The 16,792-nt window shown below is 40.6% G+C and overlaps 1 protein-coding gene across 1 annotated transcript in view; it reads left to right on the top strand.

Moving 5' to 3' along the window:
• The window catches only part of NR3C2 (nuclear receptor subfamily 3 group C member 2), a 372,959-nt gene that overhangs the window by 324,524 nt on the left and 31,643 nt on the right, over positions 1–16,792 (top strand). The window contains 2 exon segments of the mRNA XM_017850074.1: positions 3,466–3,596; positions 9,499–9,656. Coding sequence (XP_017705563.1) covers positions 3,466–3,596; positions 9,499–9,656 — 289 coding nt within the window.

The following is a 16,792-nucleotide window of genomic DNA, read 5'->3' as shown; positions in this document are numbered from 1 at the left end:
TTACCCCATTCTCCTGCCTCAGCCTCCCGAGTAACTGGGACTACAGGCACCCGCCACCTTGCCCAGCTAGTTTTTTGTATTTTTTAGTAGAGACGGGGTTTCACCATTTTAGCCAGGAGGGTCTCAATCTCCTGACCTCGTGATCCGCCCATCTCGGGCTCCCAAAGTGCTGGGATTACAGGCTTGGGTCACTGCGCCCAGCCAGATAAATATTTTAAACAACAGAAAACAGGGTTCGAGAGCAGAGAACCCATCTGACCACAAATTTACCAGGGTGGAGTTTTTCCCCACCCTAGTAAGCCTGAGGGTACTGCAGGTAACCAGGGCGTATCTCAGTCATTATCTCAACTGCATAAGACATACATTCCCAGAGCGGCCGTTTATAGACCTACCCCAGGAACACATTCCTTTCCCAGGGTATTAATATTCCTTGCTAGGAAAAGAATTTAGCGGTATCTTCCCTACTTGCACGTCTGTTTATAGGCTCTCTGCAAGAAGAAAAATGTGGCTCTTTTTGCCTGACCCCGCAGGCAGTCAGACCTTATGGTTGTCTTCCCTTGTTCCGTAAAATCACTGTTATTCTGTTCTTTTCAAGGTGCACTGATTTCATATTGTTCAAACACACATGTTTTGCAATCAATTTGTACAGTTAACATAATTATCACAGTGGTCCTGAGGTGACATACATCCTAAGCTTACGAAGATAACAGAATTAAGAGATTAAAGACAGGCATAAGACATTATAAAAGTATTATTTGGGAACTGATAAATGTCCATATTAAAATGAAATCTTCACAATTTATGTTCCTCTGCTGCGGCTCCAGCTGGTCCCTCCATTCGGGATCCCTGACTTCCCACAACAGGAGGCTAAAAATCTAGATCAATCCAATGAAAGGAAGAGAAAGAGAAAGAAGGGAAAGAGGAAGGAAAGTAAGTTAAAATGGTAGAGAACATCCAAACTTGTCAGTAATCATGATAAATAAAATCAGATTAAACTGAGTTATTAAAATACAGAGACTCTCAGATTCCTGAATCCAGCCTTTTATGTTTAGAAGATATATGTGAAATATAATTACATGGGAAGTTTGAAACTAAGGGATCAAAAGAAAGGTGGACAGCACACCTGGCAATTTCTAAACAGACCAAGAAAAAGAGGCAGAGAGCGAGAAAAACAATGTGAAGATCAGACAACATTTTTAAGGCACAAAATTATTAGGAATAAAAATGGTGTTACTCAGTGCGAGAAGGAAAAAAATGGGTAAATGTGGTAAAGATATGAAGAGTCAAATCACCACAGAAGATACCCAAATGATGAGTAAATGCTGAATCTACTGGTGATAATGGAAATGGAAATAAAAGCAACCATGTGCTATCCATCCAACCTCCCATCAAATGGAAAAAAAATGAAATTGGATAATGGCAAGCATTGGTGGGGATGTGGAGTAAGGGCATGCTCATGCTCTGCTGGTTGGAATGAAAGCAAGAGACATGCGCAAATCTATGACTCAGAAGTTCTGTTTTCATTCTGTATCCTATAGAAATGACAAGGATATTCCTTGGGCATCATTTGTGATAGTAATAAAGAGCAAACAACCCAAGTGTCCATCAGTAGTGCAATGGATAAGTAAAATGCAATACATTCAAACAAATGAAGCTCAAAGCAGTTAAAATGAATTAACTTAGTTACCTGTATCAAAATAGATACATCTCAAAGTTATTGTTGAATAAAAATAAGTTGCAGAAAGATGTGCATATCTAATTCCAAATTTACATAAAACAAAGTACTGTATGCTGTTTTTGTAGATACACACATGTGTAGTGAAATACACACATCTGAGAGGAAATGATAATCACCCAGACTGGGTGGTTCCCTTCTTGAAAGAGGAAGAGATGGACAGGATCGGGGAAGAAGGCAGAGTGAGCCTTAACTCTGCCATGTTTAATTTTTAAAAATCTGATGCACATATGGCAAAAATAGTAGCATTTGTTTACACTATTAATTCTGGATGGTAGATTCGGAAGCTCCTGCTGTTAGCATATGTGTGTGTTTAAAATATTTCCTTAATTTAAAATGGCTTCTAGCTTATTAGGGGAGAAGAAAGATATATAATAATGCAGAGAACATGTGCTGTGTTTCATTATGGGTTCCTTATAATTGGCATTCAGAGTTGAGATGCAAGAGATTTCTGCCAATTGAGGGGAGCCCCAGAATCCATCCTGGAAGAGAGATCCCCACATTGCTTTCCAGCAGACGCTGCCTGCTTTCAGTCACCCTTTAACAGATCCACCATTCAGACCTCGTTTTCTGTTTCTTTGGCCTTTGTCAAGTCCTTTCCCATTTTTCACCAATAGCGTCTCTTTCACTTTTTATGGTCTGGTCGCCATGAACCAGTAGTTACCCAGGGCCTTACAAAAGGTTTATTACTTTGAGGGAAAACATCTAAAAAAAAAAATAGTGATGTCTTGCTTACTTCTTAATCAAAGAGAAAATAATGACTTCTGTTTTTAGATAACATGGATTTTTATGGAAGCATTTAGACAGTGGTGTGAGGGTATTGTTTGGCTGTGTGTGTGGAAGTATTTGTATATGTTGTGCCAAACTCCCTTGTCATTTTTTCTCTTTATCAGAGAGATTCTATTTGGTGTTCTCACCTTTTAAAGTATTTTTTAATTTCCCTTTTAAAATATGTTGATGAGGTCAGGAGATCGAGACCATCCTGGCTAATACGGTGAAACCCTGTCTCTACTTAAAAATACAAAAAAAAACTAGCCGGGCGACGAGGCGGGTGCCTGTAGTCCCAGCTACTCGGAAGGCTGAGGCAGGAGAATGGCGTAAACCCAGGAGGCGGAGCTTGCAGTGAGCTGAGATCCAGCCACTGCACTCCCGCCTGGGTGGCAGAGCAAGACTCTGTCTCAAAAAAAAAAAAAAAAAAAAAATATGTTGATGTAAATAGTTAATAACATGTTCCATGACCTCTGTAAGGAAGGCCCATGGAGAAATAAGATTGGTCATCCCCGTCCTGTGTTCATAGCATCTAGCCCAGTCCTTTCCTATAAGTGCTGAATATCTGTGGCTGAAAAGGAACAAGAGTCTGTGGGCTTTGCCCCAGATCACAGCAGCTTCTCTGCTTTGTGGATGGTCTCACTATAACACACTAAAATCCTAATCAGTCAGTATTACTCTTGACATAAAATGAAATCATGGCATACTTTGAAAGGGTTGGTTTCAGTGCTCCTGACACATTCTCACAGGGTACAAGTAAACGGCCCCGCAGTATTGGTCTAGAAGCAATTTACCAATCACTATGAAAAGCGTCTAACTTGTCTTTAAAATACGCATCTGCTCCATGCTGAAGCCAAAAGGAGAATTCTGAGTCAGATCTCTTATTAAGCTGCCTCAGGCTGCCAGTCTGGGTTTGATAATGAATCTTGCATTCTCAGACATTTTCTTCTTTTCCTTTGCAGAGAGAAGATGCATCAGTCTGCCATGTATGAACTATGCCAGGGGATGCACCAAATCAGCCTTCAGTTCGTTCGGCTGCAGCTCACTTTTGAAGAATACACCATCATGAAAGTTTTGCTGCTACTAAGCACAAGTAAATTGATGCCCATCCTGGCACTGTTTCTGTATTACCAGATCATCTTCCCCATAGGGTTGTAGCCTATATTTATTGTATTCAGGTAGTTGGTACCAAAAACAAAAACAAAGCAAACAGAAACATTGAAGAAATTGGAGGAAGCCTTTGACCTTTGATGAACTAAGTTACTTGCAAACTACGAAGCTTTGGTCATATGAAAGAGCATATCCCAACATTCCTTCATCCATCCAGCCACTCAATGTTTATAAAGTGTCTTTATGTGTATAGTAGGATTGGGCAATTCAGGAACACAAGGGTTAATGAAGCACAGTCTTTATCCTCATGGAGTTTATACTCAAAGAAAAGTTCAAGGTTTTTTTTTTTTTTTTGAGATGGAGTCTTGCTCTGTTGCCCAGGCCAGAGTGCAGTGGTATGATCTTGGCTCACTGCAGCCTCCACCTCCCAGGTTCAAGCAATTCTCCTGTCTTGGCCTCCCAAGTAGCTGGGATTACAGGCATGTGCCACCATGCCCGGCTAATTTTTGTATTTTTAGTAGAGATGGGCTTTCGACATGTTGGCCAGCGTGGTCTCAAACTCCTGACCTCTGGTGATCCACTAGCCTCAGTGTCCCAAAGTGCTGAGATTATAGGCGTGAGCCACCACGCCTGGCCAAAGATATCTTTAATACATTGGAAAGTAATTATTTACTATGATAGAGGTAAGGAATGTAATGGTGGTTCAAAGAAGGGAAGAGCACATTCAGTTCTGGGGATCTGGGGAGGGACACGTGATACAGCTGGATCTTGGAGGGTTTTGCAAGGGCCGTAGGTTGGATAGAAGGTGTGAGATGGCATTGCCGTGAACATCAGTAGGAATGAGTGTGGACCTGTGGGGAAGTCTATATAGGCAGTAACACTTAGCAGGGAGGGGTTGTTTTGCCTTCCAATTCTTTATTTTATTTATGTATTCATTTATTTTTTAAAGGTGCATCAAGTTATATTGGGTGGAGGAGTCATGGGGAATAAGATTGGGGAATAAGATTGAGGTGTTGATTAGACCAAAATATTCAATGTCCATTGAAGAAATCTGAACGTCATTAGGTGGGCAGAAGAGGGCAATGCTGAAGGCTTTTGAGCAGTGGGATGACAGGATCAAAGCCGTATTATATGGCTTGATAAGGGTCTCTCTGGTGGAATAGATTCAAGAGGAGAGAGACAGGATGGGAGAGAGGCAGAGACAGAGAACTTAGCCCAATTGGAAGCACAGAGACCTGCTGGGAGCCTGTGGAAGTAATGGGGAGCATTACCATGACTGGTAGTATGATGGACAGGAGGAAGTGGAGTCCAGAAACATTGTTGAGTTGGCCTTGGCAGCTGCCTAGGAAGGGAAATAAAAGTGCTGTGGGTCAGAGTGACACAGATTTTGAGCACAGAGAAATGACTAGCCACAGTAGTGATGCCATTAATAGGAATATGTTAACATTAGGACTTGGAGTAGATTGTGTGAAGTGTAAAATGAGTTCTGGTTTGGATAGGTTAATTTTTTGATACCAACTCTGTGTCCTGATAGAAACAGCCAAACGATGGGGAGAACTGGGGACTGGGGCTATGAAGACAGGTTTGAGCATGGAGATATAAATTTGAAATTATCCTTATAGAAAATTGTAGTGTAACTCCAACGATGAGTGGGGTTACCATCATCCAGAGAGAGCCAGTGGAGCTGTGTTACAGGAGGGTAGCAGAGGCTGCAGGACAGAGACAGAACTGTCAGAGAGGTACAGAAACTGGGAGAGTATATGGTATTGGAAGCCAGGAAGTGAGAGTTTCCAAAAGGGGTGTAACAAACAGCATGGCCTCCACAGAGAAAGTTGATAACCCTGATAGAAGGCCACTGGAGTTGACCGTTAGGCATCGGGCAGATGCTAGCATGCCAGGGACTTGCTGATTGATGAGAAGCTTTTTTGGGCTTCTGGAACCAAGTATGGGAGGAGAGAAGTTGATGGCATAAAGTGCCAAAGGAGACAAGAAAGGACAGGATTAGCTTTGACAAGGATGTGCGGCAGTTGTAACTCCGACAGCAGCACAGGAATTTTCCAACAGAGGGGAAAGAATTTGAGGAAGCTCCCATCAGATGAGGGCAAGACCCAGAAGGATGACAGGAGACAGTGTGGAGAGGAAAACTCTGAGCCTTATGCGATGGCCACTGAGGAAACTGAGAAATGTTCCAGATGTTAAGAGCCTGAAAGGATGCCACGGCGAGTGGCATGGACTTCAGAGGAGGAGAGAGTGACAACTTGGAGTATCCAGTCTGTGCCTAGCCCTTGCCATGGGTCCCTGAAACAGAGGTGTGGGAGAAGGGGCAGTGATCAGTAAAGTCACTTGGAGAAAAGGGCCAAGACTAGCCAAGGTACTCAGGATTGAATGCATATGAAGAGCTGCTGTTTCCAGCAGAGAGGGGCTGGGCCTGCGGAAAGTAAGCTGGAATCAGGTAGCGATCAAAGCAGGAAGAGGGGAGGCAGTGGTGACATGTGTAATCATCTTGCTTCACCTATGTTTGGCACCTTGCAATTTGCAAAGTGTTTTTCCATATATTATCTAATTTAATGCCTAAAATCACCTTGGGAGATTGACAGGCCTTTTCTAAAGTTGACAAAACGGAGGCACTTAAGTGTGATGTGTTGAATATCCTCTATGAGCTGGATAAAACCGATGGCTTGGGACTTTACCTCTAGTGTTGTTCCTGCTACCCTAAGAGCAGGCACCAAGAGGCTGAAAGGCAGGCGGATGGCAGGTGGCACACAATGGCAGCAGTGAGGGCGGAGTGTCCAAAAGGCAGAATCACAGACTCCGTCCGTAGCAGAGGGGGCAAACCGGCAGTCCTGGTAGGGAGGTGGGGCCAGCAGTTCACAGCTGTGTTTTATTTGGCCAGCACAGGTTTTTGGGGTTGCTTTTGGCCTTTTGTTTTATTTTCATTGAATTCAATTGCCCGGGGCAGGGCGTGTTCTCTCCAGTTTGCCACAGGCCCCACCATTCCTCAGTAATTACACCCAGCCCCATCTCCCGCTGCTCTTGTGTTTACAACCCCTCACCTGCAGGGTCCTCCTCCTGCTCCACTCTTCACCAAGGTTTCTGTTGTTCCTGATTTATTCTTTCTGGAGTATAACTTTGGAACTATAATCTTTAAATTCACTGAAAATGATTTTACTCTTCTTCCAAGCTAGGTCATTAACCATTACTGGTTAGAAAAATGTTTAAAATTATGACAAATGGATGATAGAATATAAATGAAACATTTTTTAAAGTGCTTGTGATACTAATTCTTTATGAATGTTGACTACTCAATCTAAATTGATGTCTTATCCTTTTACATCTTTTTACATATTCACTCAGCCCATAATAGATTCTGATATCATTTTGAAGCTACTTGAATTAATTTATTAGCCCCCAAGTAGCTCAGTAGTTTGAATTCTGATTTTTTTTCAATGCAGAAAAAGCAAAATGAAAAGGTAGGAAAACATAGGTAAAGCATTTTATGAACCATAAAAACTGCAGGCTTTAGTAAGCTTGTTTGGCTAATCTGTGATAGAACACATGAAAATTTTTCATCTCAGGAATGTCAGATGCACACCTGATGTCCAGTGTATCAAAGTTTTTCGGGACGGACATCAGAGGCTCTCATGTTCTTGAGGAAAGCAGACAGACTTCCACCCCAGTTGCCTCTTTGCTCTTCTCCAGATTTTGGATGATTTCCAGCAGCTCTGCTGCATTTAATAAGTAAATTCAGAAACTCTGGGCAGAACTCCAAAATTTGAGGTTTTGCTTAAGTTCTCTTTATTTGTGGGTTTGTTTCAACTTCTAAAAAATCTGGCTGGGAAACTGGTACGCTATATTTCAGTTACAGCAATAATATATAAGTAATACTGTTTGACAAGTTGTTATAATTTTTAGAATTTTTGATCTACAACTATCAGAAATGTAAATTTGATTAATCTTAGATGTACCAAATGGTATTGAAATATAATAGTGAAACATTTATTCTACCACTAGTCAACTTTTCATGTATGGGGTGATGTCCATATAAGTATCTATAATGAAAAACTAAACATTTACTTTGTACAGTTTTATAACTTATATGCTAATCTGTGGGTGGGAAGTGTAAGATATTTGCAAACTTTTCCTGTCTTTTAGAAAGTTTTAACATTAAAATTTTGGTAGAAATTGGATTTATGATTTTACTATTAACATTCTGGTCATTACTGTTCTTTATGTTTTTTTACTTTTAAAATAAAGTTTTATTTTAAGGAGAAAAAATACTATTTGTTATATAATGGATAGCATTTAACATTTAATGTGAATGTCAAATATTTTAAACCATAATATTGTGGCAGCCTCAGGAATTTGTGCAGTTACTATTAGGGATTTACTTTTCCCCTCACAAAAATAGACTTAAATAAATGACAAATCAAACTTTCAACAATTAAACTCAAGAAGATTATTAACATAATAGTAGAAGTTAATTTGCAAGATAATCCATCTTTTTATAGGATAACAGAGTTTATTTGGAAACAGCAGTATGCTTGGCTTCCAGGGTTGCACACAATACTCAGAACCATCTCAAAGTGCTGATGACCAAAGTAAATAATTATTTATACCAGTTATGGGAAATTTGAAAATATAATTGGTAATTAAGAAGTGAAAGAGCAGTTTCAAAATCATAATGTTAATATCCCAAGATGAATTTTTGTTAGGTCTTTATCTCCTAAAATAAAATTCTAAGTGATTTTCTTATTCAGTGTTAAGGCATAAACATAACTATTGGCTATAGTGGGAAAAAAAATGCTTAAATTCTGTCCTACACCTGGACTTCATTTCTTAATAAAGTACTTTCACAAATGTCCTGGGACCTGCTTCTCAGTGGGTCACAGAAGCACTTGATAAGCTTACAAGTCCTGAATTTCAAAGTATTCTTTTTTTAAGTGAATTTTTAAAAAAACATACAAAAGCTGGCCACCACATAAAAGGAAAGAAGAAAATATTATCCTTAGCTTTCTACCTTATCAAAGATACAGATGAACATGGTTCATTCTCTTTGAAAGTTTTAAATTTTGCCTTGCGGGCAGAGCCACTGTTGGTGTTCCCTCCTCACACACATAAACCAGTATACATGAATCCTAACTTGCCAATACCTCAGAGATAAGAAAATATATTTTAATGTACAGACGCTTTAGATGAGGTTGTACTGGGAGGTCACCTGCCTTAGTGGTCATGCGATCCTGGTGCAAGGTGGATAGAAAGTGCTTCTTTGTAAGCAGCATCCTCCACTTCGTAGATGGCCAGTTCCCCCGAATGTCTTTAATATTTGAACTTGAGAATGAAGATGTTGATTTCTAATTCTAGCCCCAGCCTAGATTGTCTGTGGCTCTTCAGTTATCCTGGAAAATCAAAATATATTTTCCTATCTCTGAGGTATTGGCAAGTTAGGATTCATAAACACTTGGATGACCAGCCACAAGGCAATGTGGCATTGTGGTTAAGAGAAAGGCTTTGGAAACAGACAGACCTAAGTTGATACCACCCCTTCTCTGCCTTTTTTTATTGTGTCCATGGGCAAGTGATTCAGCCTACAGTGTTCAGTTTCCTCATCTGTAAAATGAGAATGATATAACAGTTATGTCCTAATATTGTTGTCAGGGTTAAGTGAACTAGTCTGTGCGAAGTGTATAAGACATATCTGATAAATAGTTGTTGTTCTTTGTGTATGTATGTGTACAAGTATTTGCCAGTAGACAACTGCCATATTTATTCATAAATGCAGTTGAGATTTAGTGTCTAACCTCAAAATCAGTATATGGCCTTACCTGCTAAGAAGCTAAAGTTGTTTTCCATCCTTGAAATTTACATGTCTGTTTTCCTTAACACAGTTCCAAAGGATGGCCTCAAAAGCCAGGCTGCATTTGAAGAAATGAGGACAAATTACATCAAAGAACTAAGGAAGATGGTAACTAAGTGTCCCAACAATTCTGGGCAGAGCTGGCAGAGGTTCTACCAACTGACCAAGCTGCTGGACTCTATGCATGACGTGAGTAGAGCCCCTCCTTGGTTCCTAAGTGAAGGATCAGCAACCACATACATGCTGCTGACCAAAGGAAAGAGAGACTGAGAGTTTTCAGGGTGTCATGCTAGACCCCTGTTGACTCCATTAAGGATGTCACCATGTCCAAGGGGCTGAAGAAGAGACCCAGAGCCAAGGAATGAAACATAGGGTTTATTGGGTACTTATGTAAAGGATGGGCCAAGAGTAGTGCAAGAAAACCACTCCCATTTATAAAAAGCATTCAGGTTATATAGCATTTCCGCCTAGCAACCTCCATTTAACCCATGACAAAGGGCCTCGATCCCCTGGACAACCTACATTCCAAAGAATGGGCCAGGGATTCAGATGTCCTCTATAGATTAGGAGTGAATCTCCAGGTTGGCCACTCCCAGATTCCTTAGCTTAGAACTCTGAACACATATTCTTCTTAAGCCATAGGGTCATTCTCAGGGTATGCTTGAGTTATTGCTGTCAGGTGGCATCTGCCATACACAGGGCTTTGGGAAGAATCAGGGTAAATCATCTGTTGGAAAGCAGCAAGAGTTAAAAACTGATTAAGTTTAAAAAAAAAATTTTTTTTTTCAAATAACCTTTGGAACAAACCTCATTGACAGCAGAGAGTATTCCCTGGACCAGGGAAGGCCCTCAGATTTGCCACAGGTGTCAGATTGAGTTTCACATTTTTGCTCGCAATTTAGGAAATGTTTGGTTAATTAAAATGTTTGCTTTAACATTGCATAAATAGTGTCCATCTTCTACAACTGTTAATCTAATAACCCAATCTTTCAAAAACATTATTAGTGGTTCAGGGCCAGCTTGGATCATCTCAATCTTTGCCAACTTTTGAATCTTATGTTCATTATTCTTCATAGGAGTCACCTTTCTTGTCTTGTGTCAATACAGAAAGGAGATTCTAAACTTGTTTCTAATTTAATCAATTATAGATATAGCCGAGGTGGTTTTAGCAGTTTCTACAAAATTTTGATTTGGATAACTTGCTTTGTATGTCATTTAAAATATGCTTCTTGTTTCATTTTGCAAGCAGCTTCTCCAGTTCTGGCTCATAGAATGTTGTACGCAGTCATGCTAATTTAGTTCTTCATATTTGTGAAGTTTCCATACTTTCTTTTGGAGAATTTATTGCCTAAGTTCAGCCTGTAAGATCTGAGTAGTAAACTCTTTTAAAAATATTTTTCTATTAAGGAAAATGTTGACAGGCTTGATGACCAGTATTATAATGGTGTTATTATGGAAATAATGGTCCATCTTTTAGAAATTCCATTATGACAGCAGAATGTTATCCCTCTGTGGCAACTAATGGCATAAGGTTGATTGATAAAAGAATGCCACTTTCCAGTGTTTTACACTGAGACCCTGTGCATATCATTTACCTCTGCTTTCTCTGAACTTTTCATATGACAAAAGTCAAATTCCCACAAGGCGAACTCAGTAATAAATAGTTTTGCTAATTGTCAGTGGCTTAAAGAGTGTGACTTAGTGGAAAATCTTAGAAATAAGAGATGATGGCAAGCAAGGCTTTGGGTAACACAGCAAATTATGCTCTTCTTGACTCACACAAAAGGAAATGCAGGAAACTGGAGCAAAGTCTTCCCACTCATTTGATGCTGAAACCACAGATCATCTACATGAGAACACATAGCAGATTTACTTTCGTCTGTTAATTTCGTTGAAAGGCCCTCTGAGTAGAGAATAGAATGGGGGTTTTGTGGTTCTTTCTTAAATTCTCTTATTTGTACAGTTAGGCACAAGTGCAATATCAAAATTCGTGTGATTATAGATGAAACATTCGGAAACAATTTCCATGTAATGAGGCTGACAACAGAAGTTGAACTTGGTTTTTCAAAAGCCCTTCAGAATTGACTTTCCTTAAGCAGCATAGCACAATGGAAACACTGAGGCCTCACCTAGTGGTCCATGGGTCAAAACCTCATTTGCTAGGTTTTTTTCTCTCTCTCTCTCTTTTTTTTTTTTTCCACCAGCACGGTGCTTGGCATAGATAGGAACTCAATGAATAGTTTTTTGAATGGCTGTATCATAAATGCTGTTTTATGCAAAGTTTCCCAAAGTAAATTAGTGTCCTTCGGGGTTTCTTAATTGAGGTAGAACTGATGCAAAATAAACTGAACAAATTTAAAGTTCACAGTTTTATAAGTTTTGACTTCTATACACACCTGTGAAATTATCACCACAATCAAGATAGTGAATGTATCTATCACCCCAAAAGTTTTCTCCAGCCTTCCTTTAATCTTTCCACCTACCCTTCTTCTCCTCAATTACTTTCTATATTGCTTCTGTTAATAGAGATTAGTTTGCATTTTCTAGTGTTACATATAAATGTAACAATGCAGTATGTAGACTTTTTTGGTCTGGCTTCCTTCACTTAGCATAGTTATGTTGAGATTCACTCATTCCATTTAATATCTAAATAATTTGTCGTGTGTTTTTTGTTTTTTTTTTTATTGCTAGTTTCCCATTGTATGGATTTTCCCCCAATTAATTTGTGCAGTCACCTATTGATGGTTGTTTGGGTTGCTACCAGCTTGGAGACTACTACAAATAAAGCCATACTGAGCCTTTATGTACAGGTCTTTGTATGGACATATACTTTCTCCTTTCTTGGATGAATGCCTTGTAGTGGAATACCTGGGTAATATGGCAGGTATATTTTCATATTTTAAGAAACTGCCAAACGGTTTTCCAAAATGGTTGAACAATTTACTATTTCCAAGAGAAGCATGTGAGGTTCACATTGCTCCACACCGTTGCCGACTCTTGGTGTGGTTAGTCGGTTTACTTTCAGCCATTCTAATAGCTGCACAGTGGTATCTTACTGTGGTTTGAACTTGGTTTCCCTGAAGATTGATGATGGTGAACATCTTTTCATGTGCTCATTTATCTTTATGTCTTCTTTGGTGAAGTGTCTGTTCAACTCTTTGGCTTATTTTTCATAACTGGATAATTTGTTTTCTGATTGTTGGGTTTTGAGAGTCTTTATATTTTCTAGATGCAAATCCAGATATCTGACTGTAAGTATTTTCTCCCAGTGCGGCTGATCTTTTCATTCTCTTAGCAATGTCTTTTGAAGAGCAGGAGTTTGTAATTTTAACTAAGTCCTGTTGATGATTGTTTTCTGTATGGGTCACGCTTTCAGGGCTGTATCTGAGAAGCCCTAGTGTAAGCCAGTGTCACAGAGCTTTACTCTGTATTTCCTTCTAGCATCACTGTCCTCCACTGCTAGCCTGTGTCTTGGAAATCATTTTTTCATGGTCTTTATTTTGAGTACCTTTGGTTGTTTCAAATGGAAGGGTAATATCAATTCACCTCACTCCACCTTGGCTGGAAGAAGAATACCACTTTTTCAGAATCATTGGAATCATTTTAATTCTAAAAGCTTTATTTTGAAATATCAAAAATGTTTGATCTTAAAGGTGGCCTGACAGAAGCATGTTGAATACTCTATTTATATTCCTTTTCCAGACAGAACATTGAAAAGTGCATTGTAAGTCTAGAGGGACCTTTCTAACATTCACACTTACTCAGACTTGAGACTGCCTACAGCTTTTTCATTAGAGTAAATTAGTGAATCAACAGTTGTGGAATTTTCTCTGCACTGGCTCTATACTCAGAGGCTAGTTCTGATCATCGCCTTGTGAAAAAAAGAGCATTTGTTTCTAAAGGTCACACACATAAGAACCTTTGACTGTAGATCAAAGTTCTGCTTAAACCATGTGTGTAGTATGCCAGCTCTCAGCATACATCCACACCGGTCTCAGGACACACGTGGATTTCTTCCACATAGTACACATATGTGCTGGAAGAATGGTCCCAAGGTGGGTGAAAGGCACATTCTCTGAAAGAACAGGTTGATAGTTGAGTGTTTGAATCGGTTAACAACTTTAATGAATCATAAGCCCTCTGAACTTCAATCTTTCCCCCAAAAAAAATTCAAACAAAGCGGCTGTGGTAAGGATACTAGGAGTAGATGTACTTTTGCATTGTAAATGTTTAGGTGTCATATGTAAAGCATATAGAATCCTTACTCTACTAGAAAGAAAGAATTGACAATAATATTTTTTTTAGTTCTTACTAAGAATAGCAATTTCCTATGAGTGAAAGAAGCTTATTTCTAATGAATTTATTGCTAACTTCTATTCATTCTTAGAGAGATCAAGAACTATTTATGTTATGGTCATTGTGTAGAACAGTAAGTAACAAAGATGGTATTAATAGTACCTCTTGAGGCAAAAATTGCCCTTTTCCTATTAAACATATGTTGCAATTTTATGTCAGTATACACACTTAGTAAAAATGTGCCTCCTGCCTAGCAGTATAGACAGTACTGCAGGGATACACAATATGATACCAACCCAACCCCTGATAAATAGTGTTCATAGTATGCCAGCCCTCAGGACACATGCACACAACTCTCAGAACATACATGGATTTCTTCCACATGGTACACATATGTGTTGGTAGAATGGTAAGCTTAGAGTTTACAGAGGCAACTGGAGCATAATGCAAGGTAGAAAGTAATCAGGTGTTCAAACGAGTTCCCTGGATGGTGGGACCCCTGAGAGCATGTATGTTTATGTATTCATCTGTTGGTGAGCCCTTGCCACATTCCCAGGACCAGTGGGGCCAATGCAAACAGAAAGTCTGTCCTTAGTGATCGATAGAGGACGATGTTCATCTCATTCAGCAAATACTTGGGTGTCTAAAAGTGCCAGGCAGTGTCATAGGAGGTAGACACCCCCAGACAGAGCAGCCAGACAGCACCTGGAGGTCACAGGACAGCGTACTGGGACCTCCGAGGAGGTGGAGTTGTGGGCTCACTGACACTTATTCTACATTGGAACCAAGCCTTGTGAAGAAAGCAGAGGAGCTGTGCTGGGCAGGGGTCATGGAAAACTTCCAAGGGAGCGTCAGAGGATCCTTAATTAATGGAAGAAGAAACAGTCCCAGAGAGTGATTTCTTAAGTTCCTAGATAGCTGGTGGCAGCCAGAACTTCCTTGACTCACTGCTGAGTGCTCCGGATCCGGACGCTGCCATTATGATAGAGAGCACTTGTGGCTGATAGCAGCTGCTCGTTTTTTTGTTTGTTTATTTATTTATTTTATTTTTGAGCGGATCTGGCTCTATCGCCCAGGCTGGAGTGCAGTGGCCGGATCTTCAGCTCACTGCAAGCTACCGCCTCCCGGGTCTTACCGCCATTTCCTGCCGTCAGGCCTCCCGAGTTCGCTGGGACTTACAGGCGCCCGCCACCTCGCCGGGCTAGTTTTTTTTTTTTTTTTTTTTTTTTGCTATTTTTTAGTCAGAGACGGGGTTTATCCGGTGTTAGCACAGCGATCGGCTCGATTCTGACCTCGTGATTCCACCCGTCTCGGCCTCCAAAGTGCTGGGATTACAGGCTTGAGCCACCCGCGCCCGGCACAGCTGCTCCGTTTTTAAGCTGGGCTGGATTCTGGGCTGGATTTCAGAGATCAGAAAACCATCATCTAGGAATGTTAGGGACAGCTGCGCCGCCCTCCGGTGCTCCAGATTTGTTTGCGTCTTCCCTGGCATGTTCTGGAATTCATTGGTTATGTGAGGTACAGGGTTACATCTTGAAGGCAGTCAACCTTGTTTTTATTAAAACATCGTGTGTGTAGCAGATCCCAAAACAAAATGTTAGTTGACCTCAACATGAGCTGAGCAAGCCTTGGCTTGGAGGCGTTTGCTTCTGTGCATGACCATTAGACCTGGATGAGAACCTACCCCTGGGCTGGGTAGGGGTCAGTGTGTCACTGAGATGCTCTTCTCTGCATGACAGAAGGAAGGCCTCTGAGGATCCCACTGCTGAATAGCTGCTTTCCATGTCTCCAGGGGCCATGCTAGAAGCTGACATGGCTCTTCTCTAGCCAGGCTCTGGGACCCATGGCTTCCCTGCTTCTAGAGGGGCAAGGTGGGTGGTGTGAGGAACAGAAATCTGGTGGTGCAGAAAATACTACATGTACACACTGGGGAGATGTCATTCTTTAGGTGAAAAGGGCGTTAAGTATCATTGACATGGCTGGGCGCAGTGGCTCCCACGTGTAATCCCAGTACCTTGGGAAGTGGAGGTGGAGGTGGGCACATCACTTGAGGTGAGGAGTTAGAGACCAGCCCAGCCAGCATGGTGAAACCCCATCTCTACTAAAAATACAAAATTAGCTGGGTGCAGTAATGCGGGCCTGTAGTACCAGCTACTTCGGAGGCTGAGGTGAGAAGATTGCTTGAGCCCGGGAGGCAGAGGCTGCAGTGAGACAAGATTGCACCCCCCAGCACTCCAGCCTGGATCACAGAGCACTACCTGTCTCAAATAGAAAAGCAAAAAAATTGTCAGTGAGTCAAAATATCTCACCAAATGAGATATTGCTACAAGCAGCAGAGACTGTTCACAAATTATTATTATTTTTAATTTTTATTTTACTTTAAGTTCTGGGATACATGTGCAGAATGTGCTGATTTGTTATGTAGGTATACATGTGCCATGGTGACCTGCTGCACCTATCAACCTGTCATCTAGGTTTTGTTTTTTTGTTTTTTTTGTTTTTTTTTTTTGAGTTCTAGGGTACATGTGAACAACGTGCAGGTTTGTTACATATGTATACATGTGCCATGTTGGTGTGCTACACGCATGAACTCATCATTTACATTAGGTATATCTTCTAACGCTATCCCTCCCCCCACCCCTCCCCACAATAGGCCCCGGTGTGTGATGTTCCCCTTCCTGTGTCCAAGTGATCTCATTGTTCAATTCCCACCTATGAGTGAGAACATGCGGTGTTTGGTTTTCTGTTCTTGCGATAGTTTGCTGAGAATGATGGTTTCCAGCTGCATCCATGTCCCTACAAAGGACACAAACTCATCCTTTTTTATGGCTGCATAGTATTCCATGGTGTATATATGCCACATTTTCTTAATCCAGTCTGTCACTGATGGACATTTGGGTTGATTCCAAGTCTTTGCTATTGTGAATAGTGCCACAGTAAACATACGTGTGCATGTGTCTTTATAGCAGCATGATTTATAATCCTTTGGGTATATACCCAGTAGTGGGATGGCTGGGTCATATGGTACA

The sequence above is a fragment of the Rhinopithecus bieti genome, unplaced genomic scaffold, assembly GCF_001698545.2.
Source record: "Rhinopithecus bieti isolate Rb0 unplaced genomic scaffold, ASM169854v2 scaffold_32105, whole genome shotgun sequence".
Lineage (NCBI taxonomy): Eukaryota > Metazoa > Chordata > Mammalia > Primates > Cercopithecidae > Rhinopithecus > Rhinopithecus bieti.
The sequence above is the reverse complement of the archived record's forward strand: the minus strand, read 5'-3'. Positions and strand labels throughout refer to the sequence as shown.